The sequence below is a fragment of the Penicillium robsamsonii genome, assembly GCF_028829455.1.
Source record: "Penicillium robsamsonii strain IBT 29466 chromosome Unknown utg000001l_segment0_segment0, whole genome shotgun sequence".
In the NCBI taxonomy this organism is placed as follows: Eukaryota; Fungi; Ascomycota; class Eurotiomycetes; order Eurotiales; family Aspergillaceae; genus Penicillium; species Penicillium robsamsonii.
Window position 1 is genome coordinate 3585274 of NW_026643219.1, and position 20927 is coordinate 3606200.

The 20927-nt window shown below is 50.2% G+C and overlaps 9 protein-coding genes across 9 annotated transcripts; 5 read left to right on the forward strand and 4 right to left on the reverse strand.

Moving 5' to 3' along the window:
• Positions 1–39: 39 nt before the first annotated feature.
• N7447_001421 (Zinc finger RING-type) lies at positions 40–2933 on the reverse strand (the record flags this gene model as incomplete). Its single annotated transcript, XM_057225697.1, has 6 exons — positions 40–1081; positions 1143–1923; positions 1977–2217; positions 2273–2667; positions 2730–2839; positions 2893–2933. 6 exons carry the CDS (start codon positions 2931–2933, stop codon positions 40–42), a joined length of 2610 nt encoding a protein of 869 aa, XP_057089713.1.
• Positions 2934–3611: 678 nt separating this feature from the next.
• Positions 3612–4443, forward strand: nctA (negative cofactor 2 transcription regulator complex subunit BUR6; the record flags this gene model as incomplete). Its single annotated transcript, XM_057225698.1, has 2 exons — positions 3612–4119; positions 4187–4443. 2 exons carry the CDS (start codon positions 3612–3614, stop codon positions 4441–4443), a joined length of 765 nt encoding a protein of 254 aa, XP_057089714.1.
• Positions 4444–4855: 412 nt separating this feature from the next.
• On the forward strand, positions 4856–7487 carry N7447_001423 (uncharacterized protein; the record flags this gene model as incomplete). Its single annotated transcript, XM_057225699.1, has 5 exons — positions 4856–4864; positions 4911–5018; positions 5069–5751; positions 5802–6026; positions 6077–7487. 5 exons carry the CDS (start codon positions 4856–4858, stop codon positions 7485–7487), a joined length of 2436 nt encoding a protein of 811 aa, XP_057089715.1.
• A 339-nt stretch (positions 7488–7826) lies between these two features.
• On the forward strand, positions 7827–9639 carry N7447_001424 (putative MFS transporter; the record flags this gene model as incomplete). Its single annotated transcript, XM_057225700.1, has 3 exons — positions 7827–8235; positions 8287–8533; positions 8589–9639. 3 exons carry the CDS (start codon positions 7827–7829, stop codon positions 9637–9639), a joined length of 1707 nt encoding a protein of 568 aa, XP_057089716.1.
• Positions 9640–10023: 384 nt separating this feature from the next.
• N7447_001425 (lysophosphatidic acid acyltransferase LOA1) lies at positions 10024–11135 on the forward strand (the record flags this gene model as incomplete). The annotated part of the gene is made up of 3 exons (XM_057225701.1): positions 10024–10054; positions 10113–10350; positions 10412–11135. 3 exons carry the CDS (start codon positions 10024–10026, stop codon positions 11133–11135), a joined length of 993 nt encoding a protein of 330 aa, XP_057089717.1.
• Positions 11136–11729: 594 nt separating this feature from the next.
• N7447_001426 (FAD-binding oxidoreductase) lies at positions 11730–13325 on the forward strand (the record flags this gene model as incomplete). Its single annotated transcript, XM_057225702.1, has 3 exons — positions 11730–11932; positions 11987–12081; positions 12136–13325. The coding sequence occupies 3 exons, from the start codon at positions 11730–11732 to the stop codon at positions 13323–13325; spliced, it is 1488 nt and encodes a 495-aa protein (XP_057089718.1).
• A 161-nt stretch (positions 13326–13486) lies between these two features.
• Positions 13487–13780, reverse strand: N7447_001427 (uncharacterized protein; the record flags this gene model as incomplete). The annotated part of the gene is made up of 1 exon (XM_057225703.1): positions 13487–13780. The coding sequence occupies one exon, from the start codon at positions 13778–13780 to the stop codon at positions 13487–13489; it is 294 nt and encodes a 97-aa protein (XP_057089719.1).
• Positions 13781–14280: 500 nt separating this feature from the next.
• Positions 14281–16034, reverse strand: N7447_001428 (lipase family protein; the record flags this gene model as incomplete). The annotated part of the gene is made up of 3 exons (XM_057225704.1): positions 14281–15262; positions 15316–15469; positions 15524–16034. 3 exons carry the CDS (start codon positions 16032–16034, stop codon positions 14281–14283), a joined length of 1647 nt encoding a protein of 548 aa, XP_057089720.1.
• Positions 16035–17048: 1014 nt separating this feature from the next.
• N7447_001429 (putative protein kinase) lies at positions 17049–19027 on the reverse strand (the record flags this gene model as incomplete). The annotated part of the gene is made up of 2 exons (XM_057225705.1): positions 17049–17596; positions 17647–19027. 2 exons carry the CDS (start codon positions 19025–19027, stop codon positions 17049–17051), a joined length of 1929 nt encoding a protein of 642 aa, XP_057089721.1.
• Between the last annotated feature and the right edge of the window lie 1900 nt (positions 19028–20927).

Sequence of the window (20927 nt, forward strand, 5' to 3'; positions counted from 1 at the left end):
CATGGTTTTGTACGGAAGGAAAAAAATCAAACTCCAAGCTTAAAGTTCATCTTCGTACTTGTAGTTGATGCGACGGCCCGCCACCACACGGTCCTGCCGGCTATCACGGCGGCGGCCAGATTTGGCCTTCTCACGGTGCTGCTGCTCACGCTCAAGGCGCTCCTTGTTGCGTGCTTCGCGCTCAAGGGTGTAAGGGTCTTTATCGGGCTCGGCCCTCTTGGTTGAGCCTTCATTCGTGTCCCTACTATGGTCCTCATCGCCACGTTTCACACGACGGGCCTGAGGATGGTCGCCGCCGATGGCAGATGGAGATCGATCGCGGCGAGAGCGCTTGCGATCACGATCACGGTCACGATCACGATCATGATCACGTTCTCTTGGTCGATCTCGGTCGCGCTCTGAAGCTCTGTCTTTATCGCGGTCGCCATCACGGCGACGTTCGCGATCGGGATCGCGGTCTCTGCCACGACGATCACGATCACGATCACGATCACGATCACGGTCACGGTCACGGTCACGGTCACGATCTCGGCGTCGGAGATCTCGGTCCTGCTCTCGTGATCTGTCGCCTTCGCGTCGGCTCCCTCTGCCCTTAGTGGAGCGGTAGGTGCTGCTGATTCGGTTTGCTAGATCACCCGACTCTGGGCCTTCGGAGGACGCTTTGGTCCTGCCATTGGGCCTATCTTTCTCTGAGGTCTTTTCTAGGCGACTAGAGGGACGGGAATCGCCGTTTCGACTTGAGCTGCGGCTACGGCTGCGATAACGACGAGAGCGTTGTGAACGGTGGTTGGTTCTTCTATCTCGCTCCCTATCACTGTCGTGATGTCGGCGTCGCGAGGATCGACGAGAGGATGTGCGGGATGGAGAGCGAGAGTGACGGGCGTCGGATTGTAGCTCATCAACCCGATCTGGGCGTTTGATTTCTGCCCCACGCCGACTTTCACGGTCGTCTTCAGCACCATGAACAGATGGCGAACGGGGGCGAGAAGTTGGGTTCTGTGAGGGTGATTGAGATCGAGACTGCGCACGTTGGGACAGGGCGTTGGATGTGGCCCTGGTGTGATCGTCTTCAGTGGGTTCACTACTGGTAGTTAGGATTTATATTGCCAAGACAAGAAAGGACAAAAGAGGGAAGGTCTTACCCAGAAATACTGGCTCGGCCTTGAATCTGGAAACCACGTTGTCGCAACACACTGGTATTGGGTAGCCCCTGCCGCATGGCACGCGGAGCCGCTGGAGCGCCTTCGACACCTGGCCCCCGTTCTTGTCCGTATCGACCATATCTGTATTGGCCATACCCATTACTACCGTATCCAGGGCCAGTTGGTACAGAATTATCCAGGCTGTCAATGGTGGGGATTCCTTGGGGTTGGTTTGGTTGGTCCGTGCCTGTTGGGATATCGTCTGGATTACCCGGTACATCTGGTCCAGCTTCACCTGATTCTGGATTCTCATTTGTTTCGAAATTACCTTGGGCATCCATTGGAGTACCGTTCAGACCATTAGGCACACTTGGGTTCTGGTTGGGATATCCCGAGTTAGCACCCTGACGGTAATGACCTTGCATGGGTCCAAAGCCACCTCGACCGGAGCCATGAAACTGGCCACGGCCGCGACCTCGGTAACCACCACGGCCATAACCGCCGTAGTAACCGGACTGATAGTCTGAGTGGGAAGGGTAAGCAGACATATTAGACCCGCCAAATGCTCCTCCATAAGGAGGACCCGTGCCATTTGCGAAAGCATTTGGATTGAATTTATTTTGGCCGCCTTGCCACATATTGTTGTTCTGTTGGGATGCGTCCCATCCTAAGGATCCATACATGCCCCCGTTGTAGTTCATCCCAGTGTTCATGCCCATGCCAGTCATGTTCATTCCGTACATCCCCTGATTTGCCATCGGGTCCATCCCCATGGGCATACCTGACAGAGATTAGCGACGTCGAAGAGACAAGTATTGGTAATATTGAACTCACCCATCGTATTCGGGTAATTGAACATGCCGGCCATGAAAGGATTCATGCCGTTCCCGTTCCAGCCCACCGCGGGGAAGTTTCCGGCCATGTTTTGGGTCAACGAGTTGGTACCGAGTTCTCCAGGAACCTCCTCAGGCGTGGGAGCAGGTTCTCCGTTTACTGCTTCGTTGACTGCGGCATCTTCAGTCGTGGACTCACGGGCCGGTTCGGTGCCATTGAGTTGATCACCAGTTGCCTCAGGCTACACGAGTCAGCTTAGAAAAATTTAAGAGTATACAATAGCAGGGGGAAATTACCTGAGCTGGCTGATCTGCCGAATCTGGTGCACTTGGCTCTGGAATGCTCTCTCCAACTGTGTCCGGAGCCGGTGTATCTAGTCCCGGCTCTTGAGGCTTTGACTCTGTGGCCTCCGTAGGACCTGGAGGGACAGGCGCGTTGGTCTCCACAGATATCACTGTCTCAGCCCCATTTTGATCGGGGACTGCATCCTGGACAGGGGCTTTTGCATCTGCAGGCGTGACAATGGATGGTGTTGGAGGTGCCGTAGATTGGCGGTCCTTTTCCCGCTTCTTCTCTTCGGTGCGCAAGAAAGCCTTGAGAGTGGTCCGCAGAGCCTTGTTGGGTTTGCAGAGATCGGGAGAGACAGGGGTATGTGTGCAGACAGGACATGTATCGGACAAGGAGGCTTGGCCTAGAGCAGATATCAGATTAGCTACCATTTGCGACAGGTGCGAAACATTGGATCCAACATACAGGTCTCGCAGATAGACTGGTCACAACAGGGGAGACGAAATGCATTTACTGCCAGCTTATTGCAGATGGCACATCGTAGCTTAAAGGGGATCTCATCTTGGGCCAGGGTACTGCAGAATCATTAGCATCATTCCGAATTTTTGATCGGCATGCAAGTAGGTACCTGGCAATGTCCATGAGACCGGGCACATCCGCCACCGCCATAGCTGGAGATGGCTGGAGATATTAGATGACCCTGACTAGACAAAAAGCTTCAGTGACATGGCTTCAATGTCCGGTAAGAAGTGTAGAGGTTGATGCTTGAAATTGGTCGGAGAAACTATTTCGCCGAAGTTACGTTGTCAGAGAGAAGTAAGAGAAAAGGGATGACGTGGAGCAAACAAAGTGCATTGTAGTGATGAGACCCCTCAGATTAGATCAAGTTATTTTTGGTGTTCACAGAAGAAACAGCGATACGCTTATGGTTTCATCTGATTCAACTCGACGTTTTTGGATTTATCGTCATCGGGTATTCTACGGGTGCCTAGAGGGGAGAAAGGAGGTCACCTACGATGTATTCCATGTATTGATTGGAATATAAGACAAAGAGAGAATATGAGAATACAAGAGGGGAAGAAAAGGTGTATAATAAAATAAACGTTCAAAATGTTCAAAGGTGAAGAAAGATATAACAAAGACAAGATGAAAAAAGGACCAAAAATGTTAAATAAAAAAAACAGCCAAAACAGCTAAAGCCGGTAAAAACATTACAAAAAAAACACACGACGGAATTTAAAAAGGACAGCGGCGCCCGAGTCGGGTCGTTGGATTCTCCTCTCCAGGGAGCTTGGGCCACCTACTTTTCGCGATTCCACTTAATAATTTTTTTTTTTTCCCTTGACCATGACAGAGGACAATTATCGGCCTCGCTCTCCTGATTTCTCTCTTCCTCCTCCTCAACAACACGTGCTTCCGAGTCCAATTACCTCTTACACATCACCAATCTTCAACACATACCAACCGTACCCACGCCCAAATCCAAGTCGCGTGTCTCAACAGTACGTACCGCCATATCAGCCAGACGACTCGGACATGGCTCGCCGCTCAAGCCGTCTTGCTCAGTCTGACCACACCCCCATCCCCGAACCTATGCCTGAAGCAATTCAACCAATGCCCGAAGTAATCCAACCAATGCCCGAAGCAATCCAACCAATGCCCGAAGCAATCCCAGAGCCGATCGCAATGGCGTCAGTCCCCGTTGTTGCGCCGAAGATGGAGGAAGAGATGCCGCCGACGCTTCCAAATGTGGGGATTGAAGTAAAGACCAAGTTTCCCGTGGCGCGCATTAAGCGCATCATGCAGGCCGATGAGGATGTCGGCAAGGTTGCTCAAGTAACCCCGATTGCTGTGTGTAAGTTCTTCCTTGGCGCGTACTCTCCATGCTTTGCAAGAGATTCTGACCCGATACTCCCCTATAGCCAAGGCTCTCGAACTGTTCATGATCTCTCTCGTCACCAAGGCGGCACAAGAAGCCAAGGATCGCAACTCAAAGCGCGTCACGGCCTCGCATCTTAAACAGGCCGTTGCCAAGGATGAAGTACTCGACTTCTTGGCCGACATCATCTCGAAGGTTCCTGATCAACCCGCTAGCCGGAAACACGAAGACGATGGGAGCGATCAGAATGAGGGTCGCCGTAAGCGGGGGGGCCGGCGACCCAAGGATGAGAGTGATTGAGGTGGACCCGTAAATGATTTGACGACGTGCTAGATGGGATCGGTATCAGGCGCATAAATTCATGGGGGTTTCTATTTTCTTTTAGGCGTTTAAATAGTGGGAGGCAGATCTGGGAGCGCATTTCTCTGTGAATATCTTTAGTTTTTCGGGCTCGAATGACTCGAGCCCCCATACACGCACGGTCTTTTTATCCAAACAGGACTTCAACTGGCAATTTTCTTTGTTTGAACTCGAATACCTATACCTGTAACTGTATAAATCTCGAATGTGCATGTAGTACAAATGTGCATGTAGTAAGTACATTAGAAGTCGATGGTTTTGTTGTAAAGCGGCGATCAACGCGATAAACACCGTCTCCACTCATCCTCGACCCCATCACTTTCACTCTGTGAGATCATGCTGTCCTCACAGAATGGACTTTGTATGTGCCCCTTACTGCTCTATGAATATCTACTAATAGAATATAGTGGTCTCGTCTTATCGGCGGCTCGCGCGCGCTGTCCATCAAATCCTCCAAGGCCACCTCGCCCACGGAACGGCTGACTGCCTTTAAGCGCGCCTGCAATGCCCTCCAGGTACCGACTATGCCCGCTTCCACGAGGATCCCAACTAATCCAATTGATAGCAAATATGGCGTGCAACAAATACCCCTTCGGGCGAACAATCAGTTGCCCACGCGCGGACGTACGTTGAACGACTCAATTCGATTCTGAGCGAGGAAGCCCGCGGGCCCGCACCGCACCCCTGTGTCGCCTATGCAGCATCTTCCCAGGTCTTTGTGACGGTAACCAAGCTTGCCCTCTCTTTCTACGATGAAGGGGTCATCCGATCAGCCACGATTTTTTTCAACACGCTGATTGATGCGGAGGTGGATGGGGTTGTGGACAACCGATTGTTCGCCCGCGCGTTGGTGGATTTGGTCCGCCGCGCTGAGAAGACCTCGGATGAGATCGAGGGCCGACTCGTCGAGTTGCTATTTGGTATCTCCAACAACATTCGTCTTCGGCCTGTTATCTTGCCCGCATGGTTTGTGCCTCGGGTAACACCGACCGCCCAGGATAGCGATTCTCAAGCCCCGAGTGGGACGGAGTTTGCAGGAGCTACGAGGAAGGACGAATTCCCCCTGTTCTATCTGCTGGTGGACTATGTCCATCACGACGGACGTGCTGGTGATTTTGCCCGTACGGGTTTGCTCTACATCATTGAAAGCGCATCGCGGTCCAAGAATTTAGAGAAGTGGCTGATCGAGAGTGACCTGGCTACGCTCATGGCCACTGGATTGGGTGCACTATACAGCCAGCTGGGACAGTAAGTTTGGTATTTTGATCGCTATGGGACGGTACACTAATGGAAATAAGCTTATCATTTACTCCCACCGACGAGGACGAGAATGTCCCTCACATTATTGCGTTATCTGATCATGCCAAACAAGAGACCGCCTTGCAACCAACCCTAGGTCAGACAATGGATGCATTCATGTCATATCTGTTGTTTTGGCAGGATACAATCGACCATTGCAAATCGGCCGAAGTGAACGATACCCTGCTAGACCATTTCCAGGTTCTGTTTCTGGAACAACTTTTGTCAGTATACGTTTGTCCCTCTGGAATGGATCCATCGCTGACTCTTACAGGTACCCCTCCTTACTAGAATCATCAGATGTAGCTGGTGGCTCGACAGCAGCGGTGCTGACCTACATGTGCCGCATCCTCGACTCGATCGATCAAGGCGAATTGGTCCATCGGATCTTACATTTCTTACTAGCATCTTCCCCTCAGCCTGGGGAGCAAATCGACATGTCCGCAAGCCGACGGAAATCGCTCAATGTGCTAGCTGCGTTGGCCTCTGAAGCGGCTCAGCCATCACCATCACTCTTCAATCTTCGCGATTTGGCCCTACTGGGACTCCAGTCCTCGAACTGTCAGACGGTGCTAGCAACACTACGCCTTTTAAATACTGTTCTTCAAAGACACCATCTATTTGCGCGGGCACTAATCCATACCATTCCTACTCAGCCCGTACATCAGCGCCCCGTTGGCGCTTTGAATGCCGAGCTAGAGCAACTTTTGGCCATGGGAACGTCCCTCGTCGATGACCCCACATTGAATGAGTCGTATGACAACTATGTTGCAGATGCGACATGTGTGCTTGAATCCCGGTTATGCCTGCCCATCTCTTCGATGGAGGAAGACGAGGAGACCCTACCCATACCATTACAGCTCCAGCAAGACGATCCAATAGTGCAGGCCCTTTTCACGTGTCTTGAATCTTTCTTTACCAACAGTGTCATTGTCAATCTGGCGTTAACAGGTGTGTTCATGAGCTTGGCATCCTCACATCTCTTCTCCTTGGACGGGTGGGTGTTGGTTGATCCCAACCAATACGAGGCCCCAACCTCCGAAGAAACCGACGGCGAATTTGAAAACGTTCGTCGGGCCTACCAGACACCAACTTGGCCTGCTGGAGCTGCTCCGACATTGACATTAGCGCTCCAAAAACTTGTAAGCCAGGTCAGACAATGGCAACAAGAACTCCCGGACTTCGATGTACTGCTCGCTGCCCGACGTGAACTTTTGCACCAGGAAGATCGCCCACAGACGCCGGACCGCTCACGAGAGCCCTCGGAGCCTCCAGCATCAGTGAACCGCTCGCGCCCGTCATATCCTGGTTCACCGGATGCCTCTACCCTAGGTTCCCGTGGCCGGTCTCCGTACCCAGTAAATTCGCCCTCTATGTTTTCTAGTCGAGATCGGGATGGATCCTCCGTTCCTTCCGAATCGCGTGGATCCTTGAACACCCGGGCCGTGGCCGCTGAGGCTCTTCGTCAGCGCCTTTCCACGCCGTTCCCGCCGGCACCCGCGGATCCACAGTCTCTATCTGCCGAGGAGGGGGCCTCGAGCTCAGAAGATAACAAGGATGCTCCAGTCGCAACTCTTGGTCATGTACTGACTAACGTGGTGATTCTTTATGAATTCCTTCTAGAGCTGTCGGCAGTAGTACAAGTTCGGGGAAGCTTGTTTGAAGAGGCAGGATATTGTAATTAGGAAGGGTTTTTCCCGTATATAAAGGGATATACCTAGGTATCGGTATACTATTTCTCTGAATCAAATACTCCGTACATAAGAATATGATACATAGATAAGAATAGCACCCGTGTACGGAGTACTCGGCCACTAGTTCGGCTTTTAGCCCCTAACCCCTGGGACGAGAACCCGCCAAGACACCGTGCCGGATTCGCTTGCGACGATTGGCAACTTGGCCTCACGTAGGACAGATTTCTCATTCTTTTCTAGCTTTCTAGCAATGATCTGATTCTGCCTTCATTTATACCCGATCGGACTACCTTCTTTTTATATATACCCTTGACGGTATGACAGACCAAGATGGCCTCCATACGTCATGAGTCTCTCGACCGCGAGGACCGCGAGGATGCCCCATTCCTCGAGTCTCCCGATCCAAGCATCCCCGGCCCTGCCCATCGACATGTTCATAGCAAGCCCAGTATAGGTAGCCGCCCAGTGAAGGCCAATGCCTCCGCCAGCGCCATCAGTTTTCGCCTCAAGGCGACCTTATTCGCCATGGTTCTCGCAGTTGAAATCGGCTTCGCTTTCTTGGAGGGCCCGATGGTCCGGATCATGGAGTCTATCGCTTGTCGCCAGTATTTTGCGGGTGTGGATCCGACTAAGATCGGCGTGGATGGACAAGTTCCCGAGGCCATGTGTAAGATCGGCGAGGTGCAGGCTGAACTGGCGGCCGTGAAAGGTTACCATATGTTCTTTGATGGGTCACTGAGTACGTTGATTTGAACTTTCAGGACTAGAATATTTTCTAATTGTTTTTCAGGCGCTCTTTTGGCGATTCCCTATGGTCTGCTGGCAGACCGTCGTGGCCGCAAATCCACACTCGCTTTGTCTATTCCCGGATTTGGGTTGAATGCACTCCTGACACTCGTTATATTGTGGTTCTCAGATTTCTTTCCCTTGCGCGCGCTTTGGTTTACCGCCTTGTCGTGGGTGTTTGGGGGTGGTCCAGTTGTGTCGTTTGCGATTATCTGGACTATGATGGCCGATGTAACCACCGAGGCAGAAAGGTATGCTTCTCCTCTAATTTGGGCGTGTTTTATAGATGCTAATCGAGTGGGATAGAGCGGGCATCTTCTTTCAATTTGCCATCGTATCGATGGGCGCCGACTTCGCTTCGAGTGCTGTTAGTTCTTATCTGATGACCTTGAATCCCTGGATACCATTGGTGATTGGATTCGGAATTGTAATGGCCGGCATGATGCTCATCTTGGTGTTACCGGAAACGAAACATGCACTGCCACCTCGGAAAACCGAAACATCAAATGTCGAGCTGTCAGATCTCACAGATGATACTGGACCAAAGCATTCTTTACATGAACCCGAACCACATCGAGCACCACCCGACATGAATGGTGATCATGAGGACGAACCGCCGTCATGGAGCATCCCGTCATACTCCCACCAATCTATTCTCGCAAAGTTCCGCGCAAATTACCGCTTCTACCTCAAACCCTACCGGTTCATCCTCAACCGAAAACCAGTACTCCTCCTTCTCAGTGCATTTCTGGTCTACCGTTTGAGCCGAGGCTCATCCTGGTTTTTGACCCAATATATATCGACACGTTATTCATGGACACTAGCACAGTCCAACTTTCTGGTGTCTGCTCGCCCCACTGTGTCAATCCCGCTGTTCCTCTTCGGCCTGCCTTTCCTCAAAAGCCGAGTCCTCAACCACCGACTTTCATCGACAGAAAAAGACCTCTGGCTCGCGCGCCGCAGTATATTCTGTCTTACAATTGGAACCCTCGGAATCGGCCTCTCTCCAACGATCGCGACCCTGATCCCCAGCATGGTCATCCAGACCTCAGGATCGGGCTTCGTTTTCCTTGCTCGCTCCATCGTTACCACTTTGGTTGAACGTGATGAGACCGCCCGCTTGTTTACTGCGATCGAGATCATCCAGTCATTGGGAAATGTGGTTGCGAGTTTATCCATCACCACCGTCTTCCAGATTGGACTGCGTCTGGGTGGGGTCTGGATTGGTCTCGCGTGGATGATGACCAGTACACTATTCTGCTTAGTCGGAATAGCTATCTGGACTTTCAAACTGCCTCCAAGCCCTCCGATACCGGACTTTGTAGTGGATGATTATGACGGGGATGACAGGGCGTAATCCTATAGATCTTGTATACCACTCATAGCTTCCGTGCGCACTCAAAGCCCTTCTTTTTTTTGGGTATATATTATATTATACATATATCTTGTGAAAATTATCACACAAATAGCACAGGGACTTGGAATCCGGAGACCAGTCGACTCGCTCGCCTGCAACTTTTATACTACTTTACACAAAGAAGTGTGCCTTGATGCCTCAGGCATAATGCCACGTGACAGCTCCAGTCGCATGTGAAGATCACCAGCTTGTCAACCCGATTTCACTGTCAGTCGCAACTTGTGCTGCCGGCGCACTCCTAAATAAACATTTGCTTAGCGCATGGCATTTTAACAATTGAGCCCGTACCACAGCTCATTCTGCCTACAGCCGTCATAACACAAGATGGAGAGATACTCTCAGTTCCGGGATCGAGGTGAGTTTCCACTGTGATAATCAGCCCCTCCAAGTATAGTTATGCTGACATCTCCCAGGCTCGGGCATTGCGCCCTTCCTCCCAATCCCCATTGAACCGCTCGGTCTCCAGGCACCCCTCCGTATCATCCTCTTCTGCTTCCGCCTCCCGCTATTCATCTTCGTCACTCTTAGCTATTTTTTTATCTTACAATGGCTTCCTATCGGCTCGCTGGGTAAAAAGGCTGCTCTATGGTGTATCCTTGGAGTTCCGAGCATCTGGTGGATTGATCTCCAAGTAGACGGAGTGCGAAAAGGGTTCGTTCTACGTCATTGGAACCATAGCCTGTTCCGCTGATAGCTAACAATTCCGACACAGGTCCTTGAAGCAGCAGCAAGCGCGTCTGCCACAGCCCGGCTCGGTCATCGCTTCGTCCTTCACATCACCCATTGATGCCATTTACCTGGCAGCTATCTTCGATCCGATCTTCACAGCATCCTATCCCAACACTCGTCAGGTCGAGCGCATCTCTCTGCTACAGGCCGTTCTGCGAGCCTTTGCTTTCCCCGCCACGCAGCCATCCCCTGGTACCCAAATGGTGGATATCTCGACCCTGGTCGAGAAGTACCCAAACAGACCGATTGTATTGTTCCCAGAGTGTACCACCACCAATGGTCGCGGTATCTTGACTCTGAGCAACTCGCTCCTTGGCGTACCTCCCAAGACCAAGATCTTCCCCGTCAGTCTGCGCTATACGCCCATGGATATTGTGACTCCCCTCCCGGGGAGTTATATGAGCTTGCTGTGGACGCTGCTTAGCAAGCCGACCCACTGCATCAGAGTGCGCATCGCGGAGTCCATTACAAATAGCCAAAATGCCATTGATACCACTTCCTCTGGCAAGTCGACCTATAGCACGAATTACCTTGACACACTGGATCAAAACGGCCAAGGCGAACAGGCCTCGGCGAGCGAGAAGGCGCTGCTGGATAACGTGGGGGAGTCGCTCGCCCGCCTGGGCCGCGTCAAGCGGGTTGGCTTGGGGGTGAAAGAGAAGCAGGAGTTCTCCAGAGCGTGGAGTCAGAGTCGTCGGACATGGTGATCTCCATACATAGGATTTTTTGGTATATTTTAGATATTTAACCCAAAAGCATTGTGTGGGCCCAACCTATTCTCGCCAATACTGACTGCATTGCATGTATGCGGGTTGCATGTCTAATTAGGTTAACTAGGCACGAGATTGACGGTAAAGGATAGAGCTGGGCTTGGGTCTTGGTTTCTATCGAGGTACGAAGCATTGTATAAGGGGCAAATTGCGGTATAAGAAGAGTGTCTTCAGCATTAAGTCTACGATATGCCGAGGCGGATGTACCTGGAACTTGTATCTTCAACGTAGTGTCATGCTGATTCGACTTGGAACAGTTCTTTGTTTTCAATTAGCCCAACTCTTCCAAGATTGGTTCGTAGAGTCAAGCCTAAGATCCATGGATCATTCACGTTATGAGATAAGCAAACGAAAGTGCATTGACACTTGAGACTAAATCGCCCAGTCCTATCTGATATGATATTGACTCGTTTGATTCCGTTTGGACTACGCGAGGCGGTCCCTGATCTCTCTCTCCCTTTCTCTCTCTATCTCTCAGCTCCTTCCTCTCCTCTTTGTAGATACTCAAGGAATACCTTGCCAAGACCAACCATGATTCTTCAACTCCTTCTTCTGGCAGTCGGAGCCACATCGGTGCCTTTTGCTGGTCCCAATGCAGCATTGAAATCATGCTTTGAGAATGCTCTGACAGACCCGGGAAGCTTTGCTTTTGCCGGGGATCTGTTCTATGATCACATTGTGAATCGCTACAACCTGAACATTCCCGTTACTCCAGCAGCAATGGCTTTTCCCACGTGAGTATCCTCGAAGATAAATGATTCATTATGTTCCTTGCTCATAGATCACAGCTCTTCTCAGCAGGTGGCTGCTATTGTCAAGTGTGCCGCAGGGCACGGATATCCAGTCCAGGCCAGAAGTGGAGGACACAGCTATGGCAATTACGGTGAGATTTCAAAATTATTTCTTCGCAGAGTGATTTGACTGAAATTTGTGACAGGTCTTGGAGGGACAGACGGTGCTGTTGCGATTGACTTGAAGCATCTCCTACAATTTTCCATGGACAATACAACCTGGCAAGCTACAATTGGGGCAGGAAATTTATTGAGCGATGTGACACAGCGGCTATACCATGCTGGAGGACGGACTATGTCTCACGGAATTTGTCCTCAAGTGGGCTCGGGGGGACATTTCACAATTGGTGGTCTTGGCCCGACTTCCCGTCAATTTGGCGCCGCACTTGACCATGTCCTGGAGGTTGAAGTGGTTCTCGCCAACTCGAGCATTGTCAGAGCCTCTGACACGGAAAACCAGGACCTCTTTTGGGCCATCAAAGGTGCTGCCTCGGGTTATGGTATCGTCACGGAGTTCAAGGTTCGAACTGAGCCTGAGCCTGGCTCTGCGGTGCAGTATGCATACAGCTTGGAAATCGGCAGCCCCAAGGAGCAGGCGGCCCTCTTCAAGAGCTGGCAGGCTTTCGTTTCGGACCCGAAGTTGACTCGAAAGATGGCATCTACGCTTACCGTGCTTGAGCACAGCATGGCAATCAGCGGTACCTTTTTTGGCACTAAGGAAGAGTACGATAAGATGAACCTTGGCAGACAATTCCCTGGTGCAAATGGCAGTGCATTGGTTTTTGATGACTGGCTAGGTATTGTCGCCCACTGGGCCCAAGACATTGTTTTGAAGTTGGGCGCTGGAATCCCAACAAATTTCTACGCAAAGTCTACTTCTTGGACGCCCCAGACCCTGATGACCCCGGAGACTATCGACAGAGTGTTCGATTACATTGGTACCGTCAACAAAGGTACTTTGGGCTGGTTCCTGTTGTTCGATTTTCAGGGAGGTTACACCAACGACATCCCAATTAACGCTACATCTTACGCCCACCGTGATGTCCTCATCTGGCTACAGTCCTACACCCTCAATTTCTTTGGACACGTCTCCCAGAACCAGATCGACTTCCTTGATGGGCTTAATAAGATCGTCACCAATGACACCCTTCCCTGCACTGCATACCCGGGTTACGTTGATCCTCTTATGAGCAACGCCCCCGAGGCATACTGGGGCACCAATCTCCCCCGACTGCAGCAGATCAAAGAACAAATCGACCCAGACAATGTGTTTCGGAACCCACAGAGCCCATGTCCTGCAAAGAAGGGAGAATATCGCTCCCAGGAGGCTCTGTGATAAACATAGTCTTCTACATTCAGAACTACGTTGAGCAGTAGATATCGAATCAAAGCATGATTAACATATTTTGTAAAGTATTTTAGGAGTATTTAGTTAAGACAGCATCTTAACTTTGCATAGTACAAGCCCGTTTCTTTCAATTTGTCGTGTCTGTATCTCTATTTATTCTCGCGCTGTTTCGCTGCCCACTCTTCACTCTGACGAGACGTCCATTCCCAACGAAGCGCCCACATCTCTCGATACAAATTCTCCGAGCACTCCGGGCACATTCCTGCCTTTTGATGAAGCCGTTCTTCAGCAATTCCAATGATGCCAATATTGAGAACTCGTAGAATACGTCCTGTGCATCGTTCTCGTTGGCAAAATGGCACGCCGAACTCTTCACAACGTTGAACTCGTCCGAAATGAATGCAGTTGCACATCGCCCACACATCATAAGTCTGTACGCACATTTTGAGGGTAATTTTCTCTGGTTCAAGTCAATGGAAGGAACACGGACACCGTATAGTATACTCGAGGTTTCTGGAGATCGGCTTGCGGATTTATGTATAGGACCAAGTGGATGATTATCCATTTGCAAAAGTAGAAATCCAAATTGGAGACTACAAAATACTATTGATCTTTCAAGACTTTGCTCTTTTAGTCCCCTTTGTTTCTTTAGGGCTAAAAAAAGAATATTTGACACTAGGTCAACAAAGGCATACGCAGAACATTGTCTCAAAATGCAGCAATTGCAGACGACACATGGGGAGTGAGAAGACAAAAGTATTCCATGTAATAAGGAGCGGGATCTTATTGGAGGGCTAATTCAATATGAGTATAACCAATCCTAACGAGAGAACAGAGCTGCTGCAAACATCAAATCAGTAAATGGGTATTGGGTATTTCGGTAACTTGTTAATTGACACATAAGATCAGTACATGAAGTCACGATACATATTGTGATACATCATTATTGCTTCAAGGCACCTCTGGCCAAGGCATCGATGCGATGGGAATACAAATCCATAAAATGCATAACGGGGTCACCAAAGACCACACCTCGGAGCTCATGGTCTGTAATCCCACAAGCATCCACATTTTCCCGCGGTGGCAGGGCAGGCGGGCCACCAGGGACTGGTGGTGCTAGAATCATAGGACGGCCACTCGATTGATCTCGTGGACGAAGAAGAACAAGTCGACCAGCGAGTGACAGATCAGATGAAGGGGTCCTCCAATATATAGGAGCAGATTTCTTCTTTCTGTCATACAAGGCTAGTAGTGACCCCGGTGCGGGCGAAACATACAGATCTAGCAACGAGAGAAAGTAGCCTTTGTCGGCACGGGAGACCGGGTCACCCTCGTTGATAAAAGCGAAGAATATGGACTTTGATCTCCGGGCAGTAAGAGAGAGCTGTAACGGACGAAGAGAGATGGGCGGAGCACCAAATGTAACACAGTGAATGTGCTTGAAGCAGCCGCGGAGATGAGTAAGTTCGGATTGCACGGCTGGTGACTCGGATAGGAGATGTAGATATAGCAGGCTGGCGACGGCCCCGCCAGCGGAGTGACCAGTGAAGACTAGTGAATAGGACATGCGTGAGGGATCTTCTTCGAGAAGACTACGTAGTCGGGCTGCGACGGGGGCAACCATTTTTCGGGCCACGGATAGGAATCCCGAGTGACAGCAGTTGGATGGGTCATCTAGGAAGCCGATGGGAGGTGTTGGTGCCGTGTGAACGTTCACGGCCCAGTCCAGGAAACTCTGCGTACCGCGTATGGCGAAGACAATCGTGTTCATGTCGTCGAGTGGTAGTGACTTGACCACCATGGCTTTGGTACCCTGTAGCCAATCTGAGTTCACGTATGAATGTCGTTCGCGGCCTGAGGGTTTGTCGTAGACACGGCGCGAGTACTTGGCTGCGAGTTGGAGGAGGGGATATGTTGGAGGATAACTTCATTCGAGATCAGGAAATTGGGCCAGTACCTTGGGATCGGAGGTTCTTACAATTTCAGTGGTGTTAAGTGAGGAGGTAATCGCGAATTGGCATACAGGTACACCTTGGAGAAGTAATCCACAGACCCTGTTGGCTTTTTTCCTTTCCGCTGTGATCGGCGATCTTTCTTCTCGTCTGACTGGGAAGGAATTGTACAAGCAGCAACTATAACCACTGGTAAGTATTATTCGATAATACGATCGGAGCTATACCACTTACTCAGTTCATTTTCTCTCCCACAAAACGACCCTAGATCGATCGAGGTGATAACTTGATCTAATAACCGCGATGTCGCTTCCTTGACATTTGCGCCGCCGCCCAAACTCTGGCGGACCAAATTCTCGAGATCAAGAATCGTGGCGTTGGTTTTGTCGACTGTATGCGATACTAAGTTGGTCATCGATTGGTTCAGATTCGTACATGACGTCCATTTTGAGGGTTTCGGTGGTTGAGGGTTCCATGGCAGACAGTTTACAGCTCCTGGGAGAGGATAGTGTGGTTGTGGTGCTGGTTGAGGTTGTAGATGCACCGTAGACATTGCCATATTTGGATGATATGAGACTGTAGGTGTATGAAATGTGTTGACTGAATACGCCCCCGGTGACGCATATGGCGGATGGACATATTGCTGTACCCCTATTGCGCCCTGTCGCTGATTTGGACGTGGTGGTTTCGGCGGCGGTTTTGGAGATGGCGGTCTCTTTGAGTGACTTGAACGGCCAAAGACCATGGCGTATATCCCAATTCAGTGTGTGGAATGCGTGTACCTTTCAATGTCTACCCCCCTGGAATTTAAAGAGCCTCGATCCTTGTACATATATCGATGTAAGCAAAAAAAAAAAAAGGAGTTATGCAGGTCCTTCACGTTCTGATTTGCAGCTGCAGGTTTTCGACTTCGGCTCCGTAGGCTGTACGAGCACAGCCCCCAGCCTCCACAACAAATACGATTGGTCGCATGTGAAGAAAAGCATTTCAGCTGCGCATCTTTTGCTTGACGTCATGAAATTTGGACATACAAGAAGAACCTCATGAAATATAGAAAGTATCAAAATTCGAAATGGGATGAAATTCAGAATATCTACGCTGAAATTGAGGTCATTTGCTTCCCATTAACACGAGGTTTTGTTCGGCATATTCCCGACAGCCTGTCCAGCCCATATGATGGATATCCAGTTGCTGGCTTGTTAATGACTTCGCAGACCACAGCTCCGGATTGTTCATTGAATCTAATATTATATGTGAGTCCCTATGACCTCCATAGTCGTTCATCACACGTACGAACAAGGTTAATTTCCAGGTCACGCAGATTTGATATCCATGGCGGTCAAAATAATTAAGTGACTATTTGTCCAGCTCTATGTGACATAGACGTGTAATTCGGTCACGACACCGTGACCATCCCCCATTGGGATGTCTGCCGCATGTCTGTGAAGAGTAACATGGGCAAGGTGGGAGATCAAGGCAGAGGGGAACGTATCTTGTATTTCCATATCTTACCTCCGAGAGGTAGTATGTAAAAAAGGGTATAAAAAGCCGGTCTAGCCATAAAAACATAAAATTCAATCCACATAATGACTCATTCAGTCATCGTGCCTCGTGAATAAAAATAAAAAATAAATAAGAGAAAAGGTATGTGAGTCATGAAAGGAAGGGAAATGAAGGGATGTTAGACAAAAGGGGGAGGGAAAGAAGGAAAGAAAAAGAACAATATACGGGGCAACAATGCACATGGGAGAGACCGGCTCTATGGCACTTCTTTGTCGCCTCGTTTCAGACCGCCAGGCACATCGATAGCGTCACGCACCCAATCCATAGCAGCGATCTCATCAAGGGACTTACGCTTCGTGTTGCGCTTGAGAAGACCTTCCACACAGTCACGAGCCCCATCAAGTCCTTTGCCCTTCTCGGGGTCCCATTCCTCGTCCTCGTCGGCATATCTATACCAAGCCCATTCAACACGTGCAATACGATGCGGAGTCCGGGCACGAAGTTTGGCAGGATCTCCGCGAGTACCAGGGAGTACGTCAAAGGGCAAACGATTCTCCATGATGGCATAGAGTAGAACACCAAGCGCCCAAGCGTCAGTGGCGCGGCCATCGTAAGCCTGACCCATCAGAATCTCAGGGGCTGCGTAGTCTTCGCTGCCACATCGGGTCTGCAGCAGTGGGCTCTCAGGTGGTTCAGGGATACGTCGTGACAGTCCAAGATCGCTGAGGGTGACCACGGCGCGATCATAGGTACGCCAGTCTTGCACATCATCCATAACATGAGCGGGCATGGTAAGCAGAACATCTAGAAAGATGGTCAGCATATTGTGCAGTATTTTGGCAAACCTGACTCACTTTCTAACTTGATGTCCCGGTGAACGATATAATTAGCATGCAGATAACGCACAGCATCAACCAATTCGGCAAAAATACGTCGGATCAACTCCGGGGCCATACGAGGAGCTCCTGATGTGGCAAACTCGAACAAATCTCCACCAGGACAATAGTCCAAAACCAACAAAGCACGCTTTTCATCGCTGCCGAATGCTTTCAGTTGGACGAGGGACGGATGGTTGACCGACTTCAAGATTTCTACTTCGCGCTTGAGTGATATCTCCAGTCGGCCCTCATCCGCGCCTCCAGCGGGTCCATGTTCAATGATTTTGACGGCAACCAGCTTCTGGTTGTTCACAAACCCGTGGAAAGAGCCAGCTCCATCACCATCCGGCGACAAAGGCATGGCGGGAATAGGTTCCACGCGTGCTGCCAGACTGACCTGACTGAAGGTGCCTTGGCCCAATACCCGAACTTTCTGATAGATACGTGCCTGCTCTGTGCGAACCGACCGGACAGAATATATCTCCTGGGGGGTGGAGAGGGGCGCAGGGTGACGGATGACGGGTTCATTGTCACTACATCCACTGCCACTACTGCGAGGCGGGCTGGGAGGACGAACGGTCGGCAATGTGATACCTCGGTGAACAGCGAGATATTGCTCGCGATGAAGTCCATTAGACTTCGAGTCTATGCTCGACGAGGGGGCAATGCCAAGCCCGGCATTCCCTGACACTGCAATCGGGCGGGGAGGAACAGAGACCCGGCCGGGTGGTGCATAATCACTCAAACTGCGGTTCCGAGAATGAGAATGCTTCGAGGGCGAGTCGCGACGATGCCGATTGTTCACGGATGACTCTTCTCCCTGGCCATCGATGCCGGTGTATGGTTTGGCGCGCGAACGGGACATGACGGGTGGCCCAAGCATCTGTGATGAATCGCTCAGGCGAAAACTGGAACCGTTGCGCGACGCCATCGACGAAGAACGAGACAACGACGGCACATCAGCTCTCCGCCACGGCGCGGCTCCTCCAATCGGCGATGGTAATGGAGTTATGTCACCCATAGCATTCAATTGAGGTGAGGACATGAAGGATCCTGGAGACAAGGAGCCGGCGCTGTGTATAGGTGGGGCGAAAAGGGCACGAAGACTCGGGGTACGACGTGGATAACTTCCGGACAAACTGGTCGAAGCATAAGGATCGGAGTCTCGCGAACTGGACGGACCAATACTGGATAGATCGGTGCGAATCTGGAGAGACGGCAGTGGCGATTCGGGATTAAGTATGGAAGGTATGAGTTCGTCTACTGAAAGAGGCCCATCATTCTCTTTCTTAGTATGTTCATTGTCGCTTGCATCTTGAAACATTGTCGACATGGTCGATAAGCCGGACTCGGACATATCAGAATTGAAAAGGTGTTGGGGGGGAAGGGGGAGGATGACTCGGCCGCAAACGGAAGGCCGGGAGCGTTGAATTCTATCCTCCGGGGGTGTGGGGGGGTCCAAGTCACAAGATATAAAAATCAATATAAAATGGCAGATAAGAAACCCAAGGCTCCAGACCTAAATGGCCTTGGCGTGAGAAGACCCGTTAAGGGTCACCTCTCTATGTTGTATAGAAGATGGGACCACATACACGATTTAAAAGGGGGAAAGAACGAAAGGAACGAGTTAAAACACACTAAAAAGGAAGGGAAAACGCCATGGCTGGGGCGATGCAGCGAAAAGGACAGAACAAAAAAAAACAAAAACCAGAATCAATCGGGACTAGTCAGCTGACGATCCTAATATGGTTAGCTTCCCATGTGTCCCCCCGCAGTGTTTACTTGAGTTTATACTGCAATTTAATATGGAAAAATATGGAGATATCTAACAGACAGGTGATTATATTATTCTATAATTCAAGTCTAATATACATGGAGTTTGAAACAATTTGATGTATGCAATCTGATCTTATATATCTTTTAATACTGTGCTGATACTGTAACCCCCAAGATGTTTGCTCAGGGTGTATTTTCTAGTTCCAAAAGAGGAAGGTGGTATGCCTATCATCTGCACTTTTCTGTGGGCCTCAGGTATAGATTGTGCATGTTGTAGTATCATCTTGTCCAATCGAAGACCATATATACACTCCCTACTCCGTACATAGTAATAAACTTTCTCTTTCCTACATGCCTCGGTGTTCAACCCTTGCTCTCCTTGCCATAATTCGGCGGCTGGGCCGGGAATTGCTTTACCTGCAATCATGTAGGGGCCAAATGCGTCCTGTACGGTACATATGTATACCTACTTTTAGCTTTGGCGGTGGCTTGCCCCCGAACCCAAATCCGATGCACTATGCGATCCTCCGCCTTGGCATGACTACTGACCGTATGACGACACTCCGACATTCTGTATATACTGTGTACACTTCCAAGGTTGCAATCCTGGCTCGGCAAATACGAGCCGAGAAGGCAACCCATTCTCCATTCCGGAGAGTTGACGTGGCCCCGGTCCATCCCGTTGTATCTCATTCTCCGGACCTCGGGATAAATCAGCCGCCTCGCCAACTTGCTATCCAACCCTTCCAATTAATTGAGCATATGTACATAGTGCCCCCTTGCTATTCAGCGCCTCTTCCGCAGGAGCCGCAATGGCTTAAGCGAGGTTATGCCGGGAATGTTTCAGGGTGTTGGGATTGGAGATCCCTGCATCCTTTCATTGAGGCCAACTTCAACTACTACTCCGTACGTACATAAGGACCAATCAACCAACCTAGGTGGAAACGAACAAACTCGATCGGCACTGTGTGCACCCCAGCGCCTTGCCCATTTGCTGGAATAAAGTGGCTGGGAAGGGATCGGCACGTAACCCGACCCGATAACCCCGATCCGGCCAGACCACGGTGGGGCTTTATATAGTGAACCTTGAGCCTCAGAGCAAAAATGCTGGAATCCCAATTGATATAAACAAGCGCTATTACGGGCACTAAAGTGCGGCCTTTGGGATGTTCTTCTCCTATGTCAGGTAATTATTTGTGAAATCATTATTTATTTGCGCACATCACACTTCTCTGAGTCGGATGGGTGCTACCCAGTTTGATAGTGAGGTGAACATACGTACATATTTCATATCAGCCAAAAGTACGGTTGACACTTTTCAGTACATCTAAATGAAGCTATCTGTCCCGTATAGTTTGCAGGGCTACAGACGCGCACGGGCGCTACGAGCCAATTCGAATTTAGCGCAAATTCCTCCATGAGGGCTTGCACATTTTGCTCCACCTGGAACGACGTCCAAACCACTCCTGGATATGAATAAT